This window comes from Embiotoca jacksoni, unplaced genomic scaffold, assembly GCF_022577435.1.
Source record: "Embiotoca jacksoni isolate LCO1_2020_lvr unplaced genomic scaffold, fEmbJac1.0.p SCAF_6, whole genome shotgun sequence".
Lineage (NCBI taxonomy): Eukaryota > Metazoa > Chordata > Actinopteri > Embiotocidae > Embiotoca > Embiotoca jacksoni.
The window spans coordinates 2964062-2986169 of record NW_027185414.1 but is presented as its reverse complement, the minus strand read 5'-3'; the positions used below and the strand labels follow the sequence as shown (position 1 = coordinate 2986169).

At 41.2% G+C, this 22108-nt stretch overlaps 1 protein-coding gene across 1 annotated transcript in view; it reads right to left on the bottom strand.

The window, feature by feature from the left end:
- Window positions 1-22108, bottom strand: part of itfg1 (integrin alpha FG-GAP repeat containing 1) — a 154313-nt gene that overhangs the window by 92679 nt on the left and 39526 nt on the right. The window contains exons 8-9 of the mRNA XM_069173976.1: window positions 21768-21846; window positions 9792-9886 (exon numbers count right to left, since the gene is read on the bottom strand). Coding sequence (XP_069030077.1) covers window positions 9792-9886; window positions 21768-21846 — 174 coding nt within the window. The remainder of the gene's footprint in view (window positions 1-9791; window positions 9887-21767; window positions 21847-22108) is intronic.

Genomic DNA, 22108 nt, shown 5'->3' with positions numbered 1-22108 from the left:
CACTTATTACAAAAGCTAAACGTAAAAAGAAAACACTTTTCTTTCAAAAGTGCTGGTTCGAAATGGGAAAAGATGCTGATCTAATAAGTATTAGTTCCAGTGTCAGCAGTTTTTCTGACTGAGCAGGTGGCCGTGTTTTCAAATAGCTACGTCTCCAGTCTTTTCTTTTTTTTTGCCCTTTTAGTCCTCCAGGCAAATTAAATCGCAGGTGAATTCTTTCCTCTGCAGTCCTTTGGTCTGCGCTCAGCTCTGCCACGACACTTTCTCTCAGGCCAGAGTGAGGCCCTTTTTGCTGGCCGCCAGCCTTATCAGCAGACCACTGTGCTGCTGTTGGCCCTGAGGCAATCAGTGTACTGTCTGTTGCCTTTTTCTTTTTTTTCTAACACTGATTAGAGGGGGAGGGAGGAAGAACACGGAGAATACCAACAGCCTCGGCGTCAACACCGCAGGAAATGCAGACACGCACACACGAGCTGAGTTCCCATCCTGCACCAGGTTAAAGATGTTCAACTGTAGACGCTATGATGCAGTGATCGCTGATGATTAAATCAGAGAGTTTTAGGTATTTTTAGTCTTAGAGTAAATATCTATTTTGTAAAGATAGTCTGAAAGATGAGCAGAGGTTTATGGGGCAAACAAAAAAAAAAGATGAGATAAAGTAACAGACACTCAAATGATGAGATCAAAACATCACACACATATACGTATGCTTGTATACACGCATGCGACATATGATAACCAGCTGCTTATTCAAACAGGAGCCACAGATGAAGTGTGTCATATTAGTAATAAATTAAACTTGAGTGATGCTTTAGCATTATTATTTGACTGTAGTTTACGCATCACAATGTTTCCTTGTTTTTGTTTCTCAAACGCCACCTAATGACACTGATGTGTGATGATCATATTATGTGAACATATGGCAGAACAAAAGCAGATGATGAAAGGCTTACTGGTGGTAAATTAGCAAATGAGATCGCAAAGTGCAACAGCAAAAGTGGAAGTCGTAAAATGCGCCTTTTCCAATCGAACAGAAGGGAAAACAGTCATTTAGGCTTTCCCCTGTGTTCTGGTTTTATTGCGGAGCAGTATTGTGTTGGGAATTTGGGGCAAATCCAACGAGGCTCAGCGAGTATATTAAAGGTTTCCAAGTCTAATCAAATAATTTTTCTTTGGGAAGCTGCAATGAATAGCCAACCTGAAAAAGAGAGCTCCTTAAATAAATCATGAAGCAGTTACTCGCTCCTCGTGGCGGCAGAAGTTTTGACATTGAATCACTAAATATAGGAGAGTATTTGAATAATGTCAAGTGGGTGTCTTTATAGATTAATCAGTGACCCAACGTCCTCCAAGTCAAACAACGAGACCGTAAATGTAAAATAACTCCACGCTGACATTCGTTGGTTCACGTTAACATATTAACGCCAAATTGAGTGTTAGCTTGTTTGTGTGTGTGTGTGTGTGTGTGTGTGTGTGTGTGTGTGTGTGTGTGTGTGTGTGTGAATGTGTTAGCACAGAGGATCAAATGACTGAGTTAATGGAGATGAAGACGATGATGGGATTTGTGCATTGCGAGGTAATCTGATGGCTTAAATGGTGGCGAGGGGAAGGATCCCGCATACAAATGGGTTTTTATCAAACAGCGAGAAGAACCCGGCGTACAGGTGGTTTATTGTGGCGTTCTGCATGCATGCACACGCAGACACACACCGAAAACGCCAAAGCACATACTGTGTATAGAAACACATGTAAAAAGCAGGAGAGGGCACAAACACAGACACCGTCGTAAAGTCATTCTCCTGTGTGCGCTGATGACTAAAGTGAAAAAGCGGCGGCATTCTCGCAGACTCCCATTGATTCGACTTGGCGGGGAGAGACGCCGCTTCATTAGGCCAAGAAATTAAAACGTGGGCGGCCTGTGGTGGAGGTGGGAGGTGGAGGTGGGCTTCATGAGCTGATGCGGGGGAAGTGCTGGAACATTATAAGGCAACGAGGCTGTCCAAAGAATTAAAAAAAAATATATATTTTTTTTTAAAGGCAATGTCTTTTATGCATTCAGTGACATGATGTCTGTTGTTATCGTGATCTAACCGAGACGACGTCTAAAACACAGACCCCTGACCTTTTTCCCTCTGAGAGCTACTTTGACTAAATGAGTGGCTCTCAGACACCGTAACATTTATTCACGCAGCTGAGCTCCACCAAACCAGCTGAAAGAGCTTCTTGTATGTGAACAATACCAAATTGATACTCAACACACATATTTAATGTTGGAAACCCCTGGTCTAAAATATTCTCTCCGAAAATACAATTTGCCAACACAGAATATACAACTAAAGTATTTTCAATAAGAGGTAGTGGTTTCTGATATTTTTCTGTCAGTAAGCATCTTGGCCTAGTTGTGATTCTTTTTAAAAACATACTGGATTGGCTAAAATGTAAAAATAGCAACAGGAAATATTAATTCTAAAGATAGGGAGAAAAACAAAATGCAAACTGCTCAACACAGAAGCAGAAATATAATTTGCATTAATGTAAATTGTGTCTGACTTTCAACACCGGACTTTGTCACGTGACGTTTCATGGCTTTAATCTCTTCAAATTCATGCCGTCAGTATCCAGCTGGATTAGGTTTGTTATTTAAATTACGCAAAGTCTTGAAGCATTTTTGTGAGACTGAACATGGTCTTGATGAGAAAATACACTGCTCCAAATTATTATTTCAAGAGGTAATGATGTTTATTGAATTAAATGGCTGCTTTCATTTTACCTATCTGGTTTTGTTTGTTTACAAAAGTAGGTGGTTGGTAATTAATTCAGTCCACTTCACCTGGTCATTAAGGTTCACTTCCCCAAATCTCATGTGAGCATGCAAACTTGCAACATAGCAAGTGTAGGATTAACCCTTTCCGTTCACAATATAAATAAAAACATGGCTGCACAGAAAGAGGAAAGTAGATGACAGAGCAGACATGAGGAAAATACAACTGATGCCATGTACATGCTGTGCTTTTATGTGGGACTTTTTTATGCAGTGTGGGTGGGAAGGTGGCAAATAACCAAATGTGGCGAATGTGAGGGTTGGTGTAAGTGTTGTTACTGTTGAGTGGTAATGCTACAACACACTGTGGTGTCTTTTCTACCTGCGGGGATGTTATTATCACATTATATGATGATATTTCTGTCCTTCCAAACCCTTCTATCCATCAGGACAGCGCCTCTATCTATGGTGATGACATCTGCAAATACTGCCAACGTATAACCCAGTAGACCTTACACTGATGTGTCCTGATTCAAAACACCCCGATGCCGAATGTTTTTGTTTTTTTTGTTTTTTTAATCATCAGGCGTAAATGAGGTCATCGTTTTTTTCACCGGAAAAGAGTCAGAGCCAGAGATGGAGAGAGACCATATGTCTTTGTGTCAGCTGGCAGGGTAGGGACTGTGCTACCTGCTGTCAGTGTCACCTCTTTGACCACTGACTGACCGGCTGACTGGGAGGACTGGAAGGAGGCTGTCTGGCTCACACTGGCTGCCCTTACACTGTCTGGGCAACAACAGTAGGCAGCTGGCTCGCTCTTCACGGGGGCGTTTTTTGTGTTGTGCACGTTTTCAAATACGGATGTTAACAAGAAAATAAATACAAACAGAAATGTGCTCAGAAAAACATCCATGTACTGTCTACACACAATAAATAACTATAGATTTCACTGTTCAGAATGTTCTTGGGTCGTGCCCAGTTATATTTGGTGACCCAATTTAGCATTTTTTTTTTTATTTTATGTTTTTTTTTTAATCAAACTTAGTTCAGTAATTAATTAATCTTGATTGTTTTTGGCACTTTTACTGCACGAACAGTAACATAACGGGTGTAGTTTTAATACATCTTACATTGGCCACATGTGAGTTGCGTGCTCTTCAGTCACTGAATGGGGATGGGAGGCATTTCTGTTCGCAACTGCCAAAGCTAGTGTCCATTGATGGAGTGCATGTGAGGTGTTTATGGGACATCTTTAGAGATACATTATATAGTACAATATTTATAGTATACAGACCATCCGGAAAGTATTCACAGCGCTTCACTTTTTCCACATCATTTTATGTTACAGCCTTATTCCAAAATGGATTACATAATTTTTTTCCCCTCAAAATTCGACACACAATACCTCATAATAATAACGTGAAAAAAGTTTTTTTTTGAAATTTTTGCAAATCTATTACAAATAAAGAACGAAAATATAACACCTACATAAGTATTCACAGCCTTTGCTCAATACTTTGTTGAAGCACCTTTGGCAGCAATTACAGCCTCAAGTCTTTTTGACTTTTATCACGTTGTCATTATGAGGTATTGTGTGTAGAATTTTGAGGGAAAAAAAATGAATTTAATCCATTTTGGAATAAGGGTTTAACATAACAAAATGTGGAAAAAGTGAAGCACTGTGAATACTTGCATTCTATGTAGGAGATCCAAAGTATGGCAGATGGACATGGCTATAATTATTGTATCGTTTTGAATGATTTTCATGCATATATATTTGTTAATTTATAGTTTTCACTTCCCTGTACAATTATATAGTGCATGCCACCACATACTGTTTTGTGATAGTATGATCCAACACTTTATAATAAACTAGTTTGCAAACCGAGATGTTACATTGGACTGCACTGTTATACAGTTTTCTTGTAGGCAAGAGAACGTCCACTCATCTGCCTTCTCACTTCCTCAAATACATTTTTCAACAAAAGAAAATATCTGGTCCCACGTACCTTAGAAGTCTGATAACTTTGACTCTTTGTATTGATATTAAATTCTAAGAAATTCTCTGTAAAATATTTATAATGATCTGCAGAAATCTAATGTCATTTCTGCAGGGTGTTTGACGTCTAAATTATTAGGGTGGGGATATTGAGATGTTATTTAGCAATATAGCTCAGCTCTACCTTTTGTTTCACTCAGCTGGAAATGAGCCACAGTCTTAAACATAATAAACACACCGTGGGGTGAAACATGCGCATTGCTTGTTCTTGTGACCGATTTTTCCGATGTTCAGAAAAATCATTCTGTCTGAAATGAACAAATCTTTCGTCACATTTTTCTGTTTGTTTTTCCTTGCTATTATCTGTTTGACATTTGTGACGCACAATTTCACTCTTCTCTAATGCTCCTTCGTGTTATTGAAGATGGTAGGATTAAAATATGGAAGGATCTAAGTGCAATAAACATGGTCAGTGTGTCTGCGAGGACGGAGAATGAAGCACAGACTGTTGGAAGCCCCCTGTGGTTTCTTCCAATACGGTGAACGAACAGCCGGCAGCTGCTGCAGAGGTGGATGCAGAGCTGTAGTGGAGGCTGCAGGAAGGAAGGGATGAACCGCTGTTTGGAGATGAACTATAGATACACACTACTTTCTACTCAGCGGGATTTCTGTGCACACCCGAAGGCATCTCATCATGTCTTTGCCTGTATACACATTACTCCCCATTTTCACTCTCCTTTCTTCCTTTCTGCTCTCCCAACCTTCCTCCCCTTTGATGAGAGGGTTCACTCAAAATGGCAAGAAACGGACCACAGAAAGGGCTTCTTTTTTTTTACCGTCCTCTCTTCTTTCAGCTCGTCTTTCTCTCTCTTTACTTCTTTTCCCCATCCTTCCTAAATCCTGCTTTAGTTTCCTTCCTCTCTCACTCCCACAATCTCTCCTTTCCATTACCTGCTTCTTGTTCTTTTCATTTCTTACTCTTTTCTTCTCTCCATCTTACTGTCAGTGGGCAGATACCTTAGAGAACCATTAAAATGGCTGAGGAGCCACTGTAATGGAGAAACAAGCTACACTCACGCACATGCACACACACACTCACACAAAAGGTATATGATCAGGCACAAGTGGCAACCAACAGCAATGTCATGTCATTGGTTAGTGAACTGCTGTTCTGAAGCCTCGGTCTGATTGGGAACCTGAAGACATTTTGCATGCCCACCTATAGCAGAAATCTGACTACACCACAATCAAACAGAAACGCCCCTAAAGATGCCGCTTTTTGAGATCTAATATCTAACAAATGATGGAATTATTGTCCGACGGACCGCAAAACAACAAAAAAGAAGGAGTGACTTCAGTGAATGACACCATTATGACATGAGGTAAGAAATGATTGGCTTTGTATTTCATGGGAGAAATTGAATGGTAGTCAATAGAACCAGAGCCTCTATGCAGGCTACCCCTCGGTGGTATTGCAGTTTAAGGCACTTCACATTGGCCTTATTTTTCAGACCCTGAAGCCCAGACTTTTATATTCAGTCGATGACCAGGCATAAATAGGACTCAGTGTTAACACCAGAAATAATCAAGAACTGATATGATCAGTACTGAGATGTAGATAAAGCTATAAAGCTTACTGCTACGTGGTGTTTGGGCACTTGGGGAAAATTCCATATTTAGTTGATTTTAGAAGTGTTAAGAGGCAAATACAACCCCTGCAGCAAATAGACATGAAACATAAGGCATACTTCAAATGCACTGTTTGCATGTTTTACTTGAAAATGATACCAAAAAAAATAAAACAACCTAACGTGCAACGTCTCCTGTGACAAAGCAGAATAATTCCAACCAAATGCTTTATAGTCAAAATTTAATCTTGTTTCTCCAAATATATCTCTGGTGATTGCGGCCAAAGAGCTCATTTATAACTCCATCTGTCCACAGCGCTGGTCTCCAAAAAGACTTGGGCCTATCCAGATGTTGCTTTGTGTACTTAAGATGTTGACATCTTTGATGAGGTCGCAGATAAGTCAGCCTCACTTCACAGCAGAACAGTGCAGCAACATGACGGCTTTTCTGTTTGCTTTCTGCTTAAAAGATCTGGTATTCTTGTTGTTTCAGATCGTGTTTTGACTTCCACAGCTGCCCTTAACTGCGGCTCAGATGGTAGAGTGGGTTGCCCACTAACCATAAGATTGACAATTCAATCCCTGGATCCACCAAACCACAGGCAAAGTGTACTTGGGCAAGACTCTGAACCCCAAGCAGCCCCTGATGGCAGTCCGGCTCTGCCACCATTGGCGTGTGAATGGACCATTTACCATTTACTTAACTGCCATTTCTTAATGTCATTTCAGGCAGCGGAAGGTTTAAGCTGGAAGCACTTTAATCTTTTTATAGTCCTCCACTGCTTTGTAGGCGTCAGTTAGCTTCAATTTCAGGAATTCTGTTGGTTGCTTAGAGGTTGCTGAGTGGTACCACAACGTGTAAAGAGTTGAACAATTTGTCAAATTCCTTTTCACCCGAGTTGAATCAATTAAGGTCTAAAGACACTCATGATGTGGCAGAAGTACGAGGGGCGGCACTTTTGCAGCTGCCACAGTTACTTCTTGCTTGCTATTTTTTAAGTTGACTGCTTTGACCTTTGAAACAAGACTCATTTTATCATGTGTTGGCTGCGGGGGTTGTATTTACTGCTTTTATATTCAAAGATCAACAAAGTCTGTAATTTCTCAGAGGTGCCCAGAACGTTTGCATACAACTGTGGAAGCTACTCTGGTTTTACTCCTCACTGCACCCACCCTTCCCTGTTTGCCTGTCTCTTTCTTTGACAGCGAGGAGTGTCTCTCAGACACATACCAACATGCAACACAACATGTGTTCACTTCATCCATCAGTGCCAATAAGTCCTCCACTCTCCGCCTCCCCTCCCGTCTCTGCAGCACTTTTCCTTTCACTTCTTCCTTCCATCATTTTTTTGTTGTTGTTTTCAGTTGTTGACAGGCCAACAAAAGAAGGCATGTCCACAGGGAGTATGCATCTGTGTGTCTCCCAATGTGTGGCTTTTGTGAGCACGTGTGTGTGTGTGTGGGGGGGGGGGGGGGGGGGGGGGGCATGCAGATAAGCCTGTAATATATCTATTTTGGATGGGGGAAAAAAAAGAGAGTGGAATGTAGCTCCCTGGTGGCAGAGGAAGGAAGAAAAATGAGAGGTGGGCTCCTGCCAACTGGTAGGATGCAACTGAAAATAATCACAAGATGGTACGTAGGTGGTGGTGGTGGTGTGTGTTCATGTGAGTGTAAGAGCAAGTGTGTGTGATCATGTCCGTGCACATATATTCACTTCTTGTAGATTAATTGGATGGGACTGCATGGGTGTGTGTGTAAATCTGTTCCATCTATCTTGCATGGCCCTGCACACACAGGGACGTGCGCTGGATCAGCCGCCATGGTCTTTCCAAGCAGGATCCTCCTGCAGCGAGCCACGTGGTTAATGCCTTCTTGAAATAGACCGCGATTATATGGGGGAACGGCGCCCTGTCATCGCAGTGGAGCGACTGGTTAGGTGAGATTTAGACAGCATTGCTCAAATGTTAAAACACTTCAGTCTGCTTACAGGCTACCTCTTTTGGTCATTATCTTCATGTCAAGCAAAGGCATAACTAACTTGTTTTAAGCAGCCATAAAAAGACTAATGAGAGATGTCGGGGGGAAGGTTGGGTCAAATATGAGACAAGGAAGACGGCATTTCATATTTCATCTCCTACCAACAGAGTTTTGGTTTCTTATAGTCAGGATGGTAATTAATTCTTCCAAACTACTGATTTAACAGTTTTTTAATGACTATTTTGAATAACTGTCAAGCCTTCTGCAATAGGGTGTTGCTTACATTCTCATCAAATAAAGGAAGTGATTTCCCTCACGTTTAACATTGGTTGATGTCACATACACTACTGTGCAAATGTTTTAGAAACTCAAGATATTAGGCTTTTATCCATCAGTAAGGTGTCTTATCAGTCCCCAGTTTATTCATAAAGTCATAAAGCACCACCTTCAGCCTGAAGATGAACAAGGAGTCTTACTATACTGTATATGGTGTGGCCCTCAACATCCCGGAACTTTAAGTTCTCTAAGTACCTTGAAAAACTGTGCATAAGTTTATTGAATTGGTGCAATCTTAAAGGCAAATGATGGTCACACCAAATGTGGATTTTGTTTTTTCAATGTACTGCACTTTGTATGAGATTAAAAGATGAATATGAAAATACGATTCATTGCAATACTGCACAGTACTGTAAGTAATGTCTTCACCTTATTATCATATTTCCAAATCCTCTTGTTATTATTTTGTGGCTGCATAATGTTTCTTCAAATCTCTTCCTGTCTGAACAGTTGGCATGTTCATTTATTTGCATGTGTTTGTTTCTCAGAGTGAGTGAGAAAAAAGGAATAAAGCACCCAACACAATCCGTTACTTTTGAAGACTATTCAAATATTTCTCTATTGAGGAAGGAATGAATGAGGGAGCCACATATAAGTTTGTTTTTTTGTGAGATACCGTAGAAGAAGTTTTTACAGTATATCAAATATACAGCTGGGCAAAAATGTTTTTATTTGCTGAGCTATTGACTATAGTATCCCACCAGTAGCAGTCATTTACATAGAAATGACAGCAATCCAATTCATCCATACTTTGCAATCCAATCTTTGCCTCTATGCCTCCTCTGAGAGTGTAATAAAATCAGAATCAGAAAAATGTTATTAATCCCTGAGGGAAATAGCTTTGGAAGAGGAGGAACTCACGGAAAAGAGAAGAGTCGAACAGATATCAGAGGAGAAAATAAAAATGTAACAGAGAACAAAGCAGCGTCCAGAAGTATCAGAGTTTTGAGCAGAAGGTATGGACAGAGAGCAGAGGAGAGCAGGGTGGTGTGAATGCCAGCACATTGAAAAATGTTTTACTGAGTTGAAAAACCAAGCAAAGCCATTAAAATTACTTCAAAGACAGCTGTCAGTATGGTGGTGTGCATACCTCTTTCATGCCTGACTTGGCGAGGTAGATGGCACTGCTTTGACAGTTCTTATCCAAACACACGGGGAGGAGGTGGTCCTGGCAGCCATCGCCATCTGCCAGAAACAGACACAGAGCATGAGATCGACAGGCAACCATGTTGGATTGAAACGAGGGGAGGCGGGATGCTTTGTTTTCCCAAAACTGTGCTATTTTAATATTTTCCCTCCATCACAATGCCTCGGATTTGTTCTGCAGTCGACTTTGAGCATGGAGCAGTTTCTGACAACAAAGAAAAAGATCTTTGCTGTTTTCTTATTTTTTTTCTCCTGTGTGCGAGTCGGATCACAGAAACACCTGCTTGTTTTCCACGAGCAGACACAAATCCAGGCAGCACTTGTCTCTTTGATGCTGTTTAATAATGTCAGTTGACTTGAGGTGTCATCTTCTCCACCAATTTTCATTGCTATTAATTATTATAATCATAACACTACACAGGCTTCATCTAATGTACAAACAGGGACAGAGCCTCCCAAATCACATCACAGCTCTTTAAAGCAAAAACACTTCAGTTCACCAAGTTCAGCTTCAGATTACACACAGATTCACACAGACACTTAAAGCAGGGCAGAACAATCCCTCATTAAGTGATGCTTACTGAATCACAAATTACTCTTCACCACATTTGCATCAGTGAGGCAGACACCTTAGTGATCTACGTGGCCTTCAGGTCTTGAACCAGAACAACATCAGCACCTGGAAACACTGGAAGGTACTGAGAGGAAATAGACTGCTTGAATTCCTGTAAACCATGAACACTGTAGAAATTAGAGCAGCAGACTCGTGCGTAGATCCACTGTAGTACGAGAATGAAAATATGTGGCCTCTGTGAAGGCAGATATTAGACATAAATAAAACCCTCCTTCTATGGCAGCATGTTATTGGAGACTGTTTGGTGATTAGATCAGTTCAAATTGAAATACTTCCTGAAACAATCAGAGCTTTTGTTAAATTTAGGAGGCATTTCGGGACTATCAATATGACTTACATCCTGTACATTACATTGCCCGACTGACTCTGGATTTTCTGGGCCAATAATAATACAGATATCAATATATCTGCCAATACTCTTTATATAAATATGCTGTATATACAGAATATAAACACACACTCTTTGCAATGATCTCTCAAATGTGATTATCAAACACTTAAGATGAAGATATGTACTGATGGAAAATTGTCCACACTGACTTCAGTGCACTGAAATAGTTAACTAGTTAATAGTAAACTTTACAGCACTTTTTTCCATTATATTCGGAAAAAAACGTTTCATATCAGCGCATATAGTACACCATATATGCTGATACCGATATATATCTAAGATAGGCCAGTATGAGCAGATTTATCGGTACGACTCGACGCAGTACGTCACAATAAATGGCTGCATTTACCTTCAAAATTATAACTGTTGAGAAGAAACACTTACTCAGTTGATGGAAAATTAACCAACAACTATTTTGTTTCTCTTCATTGTTTCTTATGCCAAAATAGCAAAAACTCAGTGGTCTAACTTCAGAAGGTCATTGTCTGTTGAGCCGCAATGAGAATTTTATGGAAAACTGTGATATGACAAAATTAAAGTGTGTATCAGATATAATTGGTTGATTGTCCAGCTGCTTGTGATGGTGAAGTAAAATCAAGGTTTACCAACACAATGGACTTGTAAGAGTTTGAAGGAGTCAAAGCAGTACGATCACAGGTGCTTTCAGTAACACGAACGAGCCCTGAATTCTAATTAATGGTTCAAGTTCAAGCTCCCTGACATGATGCACGCGAACCGTCACGACTTCCTGGAAGGCCGACAGTAAAACGAGTGAGGCCATCATGTGCTTCGTTGATATAACAAGTCTTTGAAAGAGATCTCTAGATGTGTTTGGTTCGAGGTAAAAGGAACTTACCAACAAGACAAGGACTTAAACAATATTCCTTTGATCATCACCTGTATGGTGTCCTGCACAGATTCTGAGGTTTGGCTGGTTCACAGGGACACTACACCTGCACTGTGTTCAGGGGTTGGCGTTTAAATCGACATCGGGCATAACGAGGTGAAACGGTTTCCAGGCTTCTCATCACTCGCTTTATCTGAATCGGTTTCAGCAGGCCAACAACAACACTCCCAAACAGATGTTGTGCCATGTGGCAGGGGAAAACTGAATGACAATGATGATGAATGACAGTCTAAAGCAGGGAGGAGGAGGAACTGAATGTGGCTATCAGGGCAACTGAGGAAGAGGCAGGAAGAGGGGAGAAAGTGGAACACATAATGAGATGCACTGCAGACGTCAACAAGAAGTCAACTACTTATTGAGTGCCCTATTTTGTTTTTAATGACATCGTGCTTTGAATAACAAATGAGTGGATAAACTGTCTTCCAGTGAGGTGAGCTAATTATATATATATATATATATATATATATATATATATATATATATATATATATATATTCCAAAGGTAGATGTATTTATTTATTTCTGACATTCTTGAAATGAATGTTTGATGAAAACGCACACAATGACGTATGTATGTCATTATGTCCAAATGCCTGTGAGGACTAAAGATGGCTCTTGCGAACAAACGGAGGTAAATGGAATATATAGAAATAAGTTACCATCTCAGATTGTAGGAACCTGAAGTATTATCTCAATTCGTCTGGTCAACAGATAAAAAAATAATATAAAAATGATGGGGTGTCCTGACAGTCTACTGGTTAAGGCGCATACCACACAACTAGGGATGACGTGCGTTGCTCTCCCCTTGTTTCTTGTCTACCTCTAAGTGGTTATAACTAACAAAACCAAAAAATAGCCAAAAGTAAGATGTAAGAGAGAAAAATCTATAGTATTAAATTTGCATGGTATGAAATGAAGGAAAGGGAGAAAAGCTTGTTTGTGGCAACTGAATGTTCAGCACCTTACTGAATATCAATTATCAGAACTGTCGATTTCATTTTATTTTGACTGACAATCAGAGGAGCATTGCACTGATTTATGAGCTGGGTGCGAAGCAGACCTGGTCACCCTGCATAGAGAATCATTTGCAGTTGTTCCATTCTACTTGGCGCAGACCTCGGGTTCATTTTAACCAATCAGCCTGCGCCGGAACCGGCCGGCACTCTGCCACCGCTGCGACTACTTATGGCCCGTGTCCACCAAAGCGTTTTTCCTGAGTACAGCATAATTTTAAAAGTATTTTAATGAACGCCAGCAGCTTGACGAGGTGCGGAACGTTTATTCCGCTCTGAACGCTGGTGGATGTTTACGGCCAGTGAGAGTTGAAAAATATTAATGCTGCGCTCGTTACTGTCACCATCCATCCAATCAAAGTGAGGGAGGGGCGGGACAAACGCGCTTGACCACCGACACTGGTCGTTGCTTGTTCTGCCCTTCAGAGCGGCTGTGCAAACGCTAATACGAGCCGAGTTCCCAGACTCAGTGAAAAAAACTGAAGCTGAGTGACAGTCAGTGCAGCCAGGCAACTGATTAATAGCTGGAGATCAGTTTGTTCATCAAACAGAAACTTTCTAAAGCCTGAGAAAAAGCTGCTGATGATGCCGTCAGGATGAACTCAACTTCGCATTTTAAAAAGAAAACCTGTGTTACAAGCGGAAGATGTTGATTGGGACAGATGTAGGTATTTATAAGGCAGGGAAGTCCGAACAGAAAGAAAGATGCTATCAAGTTGCAATCTATGGGAAAGGTAGGACCAGCTGGTGACTAAATGTTGGGATATCTGAGCCTCTGCTGCTTCAATTTGGAGGATTTATCCGTTTTAATTTATTCCTTGCGAGTCCCCCAACCACAGTTTCACTAACTCATAGCACAGAGGCTGAAGGAGCGTTGCTGCTGAACACACTGTGGCATATGGTGGGAACCAAAAAAAAGTGTTTTTATTTTCCAAGGGAAAACAGTTCGATGCTGGCAATGCTTCTAATTAGCTGCATAACTGTGTACATAATGGAAACAAACTGTAATGCAGACTAGGAGAGCATTCGTTCATATTGTACAGTGTAAGGGAAGGCAGAGATGGATACTGTAGGGAGAGGAACAAAAGAACAGGTAGAAACACAATGAGTGCTAATTTAGTCCTACACACGTCGTCACTCGCCGTTCTGTCTCTGATGCTTTCTGCTGCATACACACGCACACGCACGCACACGCACACACACACACACACACACACACACACACCATCGTCCCTTCCCTCTGTCCCACCTGTCCTTTCCACCATGAATACCCTCTTTCATCTATCTATTCAACTGTCTCTTTTATTCCCATTCTGCTCTCTCCTTCACCCGTTTCCTCTCACCTCTCTGCCAGTCATCCTCTCTCTCTCCTTCCATCCCTCCCTCCCTCCTTCTCGGTCTTAAAGTTTCTTTATTCAGCCTTACTCTCTCCCTCCCTCCTGCTTTTCATCTCTCTCTCCCACTGGTGATGCGTGGTGTGATGGAGATTGGCTGAGAGAGTCGCAGAGGGAGGAAACTGCAGGTACGGGCTGAAACGGAGAAGGCAGCGAGGAGAGGGGAGGTCTGGGAGGGGAAGGGGTCACAGAGACGGAGCTAAAAACAACAAGAGAGAGAGCCTGTGAGGATATGCACTGTGACACAACGGCATTCATAGTACACAGAGTACGACGCAGCACTAATAACAATGCAAATCAGAATATACACACACACAAACGCACACGGTGGGATGCTGCTAGGAGACCCTGTGTCATGATAAACCTCATGATGTGACAGAGTGTGTGTGTGTGTGTGTGTGTGTGTGTGTGTGTGTGTGTGTGTGTGTGTGTGTGTGTGTGTGCGCGTGTGTCACTGTCCTGCGTGTGGGTGTGTTTTGCAAGAGAGTGTGCTAAAGATGTGTGATGTGATGCAGGTCTTGTTCTTGGGGAGAACAGCGTCATAAAAACACAAGTTTGACAGAACGACAAAACGTAATGCTTGCATAAAACAGAATTTCCAATTTTGGATTTCACATACAATATATTTATCTTGTTCTAAAAAAACAACAACATTGACTCAGCAGGCAGCACAAGTCACTTATCATAACTGTCACACTTGTTTGTCCGCACTGAGTTGGATTTTGTTTGACTAACAGATTTAAAAGTCAAGTGTCAAGTCACATGAAGTGAGCACACAATGAAATCTATTAGATATAAATCATATTTAGTACATAGGCCTTTAGAGATTGTCAAAGCAAATTAATTCTGCACTGCAGTATATGCTTAGTATTTAATGAATGTGTAATTACTAATCTGTGTTTTACTTTGATTGAGAGGCTAATCTTGTTCTTTGGAGCGAGTTTCCATAATTTAAGGGCTTTGGGATGTGTAACCAGGAAGTAAAATGTTGCCATGGAGACAGTTATTTGCCTATTTCTGTGCCAATTGTGATCATTACAAGTATTTCAATTAGCAGTTCCTGTGTGTAATGCACACATGGATGTACAGACATTCATCATCGGGTTCTTTTTATCCTAAAAGAACATGAAAACAAGATTTTCTAGGACTTTGTGCAGATTTGTCAAAGATATCCTCAAGAAGTTTAAATCTCTAAATCTAAAATATGCGTGTCGTATTCACGTGTTGAGATTAGACTGATTGATGACTGCAAGTCTACATTTTGCTGAAAATTGCTGACATTAAGTGCCTTGACTGCCTCCATGAGCTGTGTGCCACTGCTGTGTGTCACAGTTGACCGCGGTGGTGAACAGGCCAAAACACAAGAGCTCACTTCCCATTGTTTTGATCAGCAGGCCTCAGTACCTTTCACCTCCTGCAGTAGCTCTGCCTCCCGTTTCTCCCTGTGCGCTCCCCCACGCAACTCTCCTGCGTCTCCCCAGCGGGGGGTGTGCCTCACAGTTTAAAAATCTCTTTCATATTATAATGGTGGATGCAAACACAAAATGGAAGTTTTGGATTTCCCTTTCCATACATGAGAACCACCACAGCAATTTAAAATGAATTAAAAAAATATAGCACTAATTAATGTGCAGATTGTTGTGGGTGGTCCTTCTAATTTAAAGTACTACTTATGCATCATTACCGGGCAGCAGACTCCGGAAAAAGAAAGAGCAACACTCGGGTTCAATGAAGGATGCCTTTGTGTGAGATGTACTTTGTAATTTGCATCAAATTGCATATTAAAATGTGCAAATTAATATCTGAACTTGGAGACTGTAAACCAGGGAGATCTTTTGCATTTGAATTGGAATATTTCTAAATGCGAGGGATATCACAAAATGGTGCTTGATTAGGAGGTTTTATTTTTCCCACTGCTGCAGTTTTACTTCATTAATACGGTCTGGAGGGACGTCTCTCACAGAAATGCAGATGTATGCTGTTATGTCATACCGCTTATACAACCCACTCTGATCTTAACTAGCTGAGCAGGACTCTCGTACATCTGTTTTACAGGTGCATTTCTGCCGAAGTCGGAGACAACAGGGGAAATAGATGGAGAGTGAGAATGAAAACCGAAGAGATTGTTGAAAACATGACAAGACGGCCAGTAAAAGAGAGAAAAACAAAAAGTACAAAAGGAAATGCAGCAAAAAAAAAAAAAAAAAAAAAAAAAAAAAAAAAGGTTTGAAAGGTGTGCAGCGGTTGAGCAGAGAGCGAGGGAGACAGAAAGGACGAGAGGTTGGATGTAGCACAATATAATAAGATGAGTGGAGAAAGAACGCCTGGGGGGAGAGCGGAGAGAAATAGGCTGTTAACATGCCGACTTACCTGCACACACACACGCACACGCACACGCACGCACGCACACGCACACGCAGACGCACACGCAGACGGCATTATGACATTCTTTTTTAAATATCACTTTCAAACATATTCGCGTCTCGCTGTCTGAAAAATCTCCCTGTCTTAGTGAGCTGCTGGTCGCAGAGCAGCCTCCCTGCGTCCTACCTGCAGTGACGCTCGCTGACACACTTGGTTGTGGGACTTCCTTGTGCTTTACCTAATGATGAATTATGCATCGGCCCCTGTCACTTTGAAAAATGCAATTACCTCAGTGATAAGGCAGATGGGCCTGTTTTGTCTGGCATATGCTGTGCATCTATTAAGAGTCTCGAGCTGGAAACAGAGCTGCCAGCACACAAGCATGGCTGTGTGGACAGATTCACATATGCATTCATGAGCATTCAAATACACAAGTACACGCACGCGTCAAGTTCAGCCGCCTGTGGATGCTCCTCAGACAGACACAACGCTTGGATCCAAATGAATGATTCCTGTTTGGTATTTACAGAATTTGTCACGTTGGGCGAGTGTGTTCAGTCCACATGTCCACATGTATTGAAGGCACAAAGACAGACAGTTCTCCGAGTCCAGAAAAATATTCGATTCAATCAACTCACTGGAAGGGTATTTTTAAATCTTATAACTGTTTGTGACAGCACCGTCATCTCCAACCATAACTGCAGCTCAATTAAGTGTGAGATCATGAATTTAAATCAGTGAAAAGGAGAGACTTTTGAACCTTTTTATTTTTAGATAAAAAAAAAAACAAAGCGGTCTGGTTACGAGTCAGACTCGAAAGGAAATGTAAAAAGGTTGAAAATAAAGCTGGGCTCTCCCAGAAAATAAACTTGAAAAACACCGAAATAATGCTCTTTTTTGGGCACACGTTCTATCAATAGGACGGCATTCTTAAAATAAACTTATTTTGGTGTGAATGTGCAGAGAGCAAGAGCACACATTGTATTTCATTATTGACAAATATACATTTAAACTGACATACACATAACTCTACTGATGATCCTTTTGGGTACTAGACAGGTAAGTTACCAAGTTATGAAGTAACCTTGCATGAAAAGAGAGGCTGAAGCTGCTGCAGTAGTCTCACCACTCCCATAAAAACCTCCAGTCATTGAGGACCACAGGACCACAGATTTCTGAATTCAGCCCAATTCATATCAACACACAATCAAAATGTGAGCCCAAAATGTATCGCCATTATCACAGTAGATAACGTGAGATTGCATCATTGTTATAATGATACCAACCAAAAAGAAAGTCAGGCATGACTAAACATACCTTCATAAAGTGGTACAAATTCATGACTGATGTATGAAGAGTGTAATCAAAACTAAACAGCTTTCAAATATTTAAACATATGATTTTAAATATGAAGCTGCTGTAGCTTACAGCACGAAATGAACTTTCCCATGAGATCCTAGATTGAGCTAAATACTACATTTTTATGGGAGAGAGTAGAGCTGCAGCCTGGTGATAGAGGTGTGTCACAATGTCTTAATCACTGTGTAATTTCTCATTTTGAAAATGACAATCTTTAAACTTGTTCATATAATGGCGTACATTACACGTGTAACTCATGCACAGCGACAACAAACATGGCTTGCAGTGGCTCCAGAGTTAGTTTTAATACGCTGAAATATCTTGATACTATTTTATGTCACCCAGCCCTACTAGAAGTATAAGCACTATTAAACACAATACAACTGGAATGACACTGCAGTCAGTGTTGGTAAGTATCGATCTACTTTTATTGCACATTTTGAAACTATTATTGATCTTGTTTAAGGCATCCATTATTATGTATTTCAAAGAAAAAACATTTGAATTTCCAGAGACAGAACAGGACAGACAGATGAAGGGAGAATGTGGAGGAAAGCAGCAGACATAGACATGTAGGGGGAAAAGTGAAGTGGAAGACAGGCTGCGGAGGTAGCAGGATGGAGTGAGAATTGAAAGTGTGATGTGTGATGAAAATAATTCCCACTTCAGATCACACAGGAATGCAAGGCTCCTCTCTGCTCCAACTCATTCTCTCCTCTACTCCTATTTCGTTGATTATCATCCCCCCCCTTCTCCCCCTGCCCTTTCTAGATCATCTACTTTGGCACATATTCATATTTCATCCTCTTTTCTGTCTCACTTCATGTCATCTTTGAAATGTGCCTCGTTCTTTCCCTCTTCTCACCTTCCTCTTCTTGATTCGGCCTCCCGAAAACCAAGATACCGTCTTTAATTAGCTCGGAGACAAGCTGGCTCATAAGGCCACACACAGAGAAACTAACACTGCATGACAACAACCCTGACAAAGTTAGACTGGTGGACACAGAGAGGATGATACGGTGGGTTCAAATCATAAATGTAGCAACACAGAACAGGGGATGGACATGACCTTCGCAACTTGTCCATTTAGACTGGACTAAGAGACATGTGTTACTTCTGTCTTCATTCGAGTTGCATGTTTCACCCACGAGTGCATCTGATCTCCTCTGACTCATGTTGACTCTTCCATTCAGCCCCATTGATTTTATAACAAATCCCTAACTCTACTCCCATTGACACACAGCATCTCTTTTTTGTCTTTGGTTGACAATATCAGTGTTGGAGATGCAGAGAAAAAAAACAACAACTACAACAACAACAACAACAAAACCTAAGTGATGTAGTGACGACTTTCATCTTTAAGTCCAAATGTAACGTCATCAGTTAAACTGTTGCTTATAATGACACATTATAACTTTTATTTCAATTGTGTTAGATATTGTTATTCCATATTTTGCCAAACACTAATGATGACAAAGTTAGAATCTCTCATGTAAAAAGTGAAGTTTTTTATGACTACTCGACAACCAGATAAAAAAACAGATGAAAGAAAAAGACAGAAAAGGGTGAAGCTGGTCAACAGAGCAATAAAATCTGAAGATCCAGTGACACCTAAAGAACAGAGAGCAGACGAGGAAAACAAGCGTGGAAAGTGAGTGAGCCGTAGATCCGAGAGATACAGTAGATCAAGAGAGATGAAGATAGACACTGACAGCCGAGGAGGTGCTGAGTGAAGCAGACAAAACGGGACGAAAAAAAAATAAATTACATTACATCCTGTGAGGCATCTCTCTCCGCGAATCTGGCAGATTATTAGAAGCGTGACCCTCAAACACTTCGTTCCTCAGCTAACGAGGGCAACGTCTCGGAGAGACATTTACAAGCCGAAGGAGGGGAAAAAAATGAGAGTAAGATTAAAGAAATGAAAAAAGTTTTTGTTAAAATAAGATGGTGATTTAAACAAAAAGAGGATGCCGCCCTCAGAGATGATGAATTACACACACGGATTCTCTCATGACACACACACATCCACCCAGATCATATAGGTCACTTCCCCTCTGGCTCATACATCATTGCCAATTTAGGAAGGGTGAGTTTGCTCAATAAATATTTGATGGACACCCCCAGCTGCAATGAGATTAACAGATTAATCTTGCCAATAAGGAAGTGTTCATCAGTGTGATGCTCTGCATGGATGCTTGTGTCTGTGTGTGTGTGTGTGCGCGCTCTCGTGTGTGTGTGTGTGTGTGTGTGTGTGTGTGTGTGTGTGTGTGTGTGTGTGTGTGTGTGCTCGTGTGTGTGTGCCAAATTGTCCCAAAAGTTAATTAAAAATGCATTGAACATTACAAAGCTAATGACAGCATGTAGCTCAAACTGAGTGATAAAGTCACACACACACACAGAATGAAAAGAATTGGTTTGAATTTTCTAAGAAGCATAATATAAACATTTTATGAACACACAAACAAAAAATAAAAAGACCCACAAAACCAGAAAAAACTATAAACTTGATAGGATCGATATCCTATCAAGTTTATAGTTTTTTCCTCTTCATCTGAATGATGTAGTATTCATTGTCTGTTTGGGAAAAAGATCCACCGGTTCCCCACAAAATGGTGCATTTTCCATTTGGGTTTGGTTGTTGAAAAGTTGAAATGCACAGTCAGCATGAAGCAGTGAACTAAAAACCACAGATGTTACATGAGTGGACACACTGCAGCATTTTTCCCTGCAGTCATTAAGCCGCCACATGTGAATTACTGCGGACAGTGTTTGTGAGAGGAGACAACGGAGAATTTGCACATTTTCGAAGACCTCTACTGCAAGAAAGATGCTGGATGTACAGTGACCTCTGGGAAGAGCTGTGCAAAACAGCACAGTACAGTGATTATCACTGTCCATCAGAAGCTACAAAGCCTTACTTTAAATCTAAGAATAACGACTTGTATTTGACGAAAGGGTCTAGAAAACTGTGAACTCATCCTTTGACAGCCATCCTAGTAGCGTGCGCTCACTTCGTGCTCACTACCTGAACAGCTCCATCAGCAGTAGGTGTTGTGCACTGTTCAGGGCGCCTCCACAGCAGAAGCTGAGATCAGAGCAATATTACTCTTTCAGTTTTCCATCCACATTATCTTAACTTCACTTCACTGTTGTACACCATCAGATTGTTAACTGAAATGTTATTTACCCTTAAAAACAATCCCAAGAGCCACCACAACACCCACCCCCTTCTGACAAGATGACCGGGGGCCACTTTGTGGTGCACAGGCTGCAGCCTGGAGATTAGAGAGCCCGTGGAGATTTTCTGAGGATAAACGTAATTCTGAGCGGAACAATGAATACTACTGGCCAAGATTGTTTAAGGGGATAAGATGTTCACAAAAATCTGGCTCCATGTGGGATTGGAAGAGTGTATCAGTGCGTGTTGTGCCGGAGTGTGTGCCTGCAACTGTGTGCACATGTGTGAGATTAGCCTGTTGGGGAAAGGTTGAGTCGTGGTATTTGTGCTGTGAGTTTCTATAGGGAAAATAAAAACGTTATGTGATGAGAGGGCTGTAGTGAAACTGCCAGAGCCAAAAAGACCAGACAGTCCTATTTGGAAGCCTTTGAAGCTCCACAGCTTCAAATGCAGAGGGAGCTTAGAGGACTTGGAAGAGGAAGGATCTGCCACACACGCACACACATATGTGGCAAGTACAATCTAGCCTACTCCCGTCTCGACAACTTTTTCTAAGAGTCTTCAGTGTGTTTACACATTGACTTCCTCTGTTTTTGAGTTTTCCCATTTCGAGTGTCCGATCACAGTCACAGTCAGTCACACAAACACAGCAAATGACAAAACTTTGTTATTCTCACCAAAGTCGACAAATGAGGACTGTCCGACAACCGCGGCCTGTGGCGTTGACATGACTTCAGTTTTGGTGAAGTTCCCGTCCTGAGAGAACAACAGTTGGTAGACAAACAAGGAGAGAGAAAGGAAGGGAGACAAGAGGGGTTATCATGGTTGATACATGCTCATACATACTGCAACTACAGGTGTGTTTTCTGTAAGGATTATGAGTAAGTCAGCCATGGCTGAAATGTGCTGTGTTCCAAATGGGGTAATTATGTACAGTCACTATATAACACTCAATTTAGAGTCCACTGACAATCACAAGTATGGAAACATGCGGTGACCTACAAGTACCAGGATGATG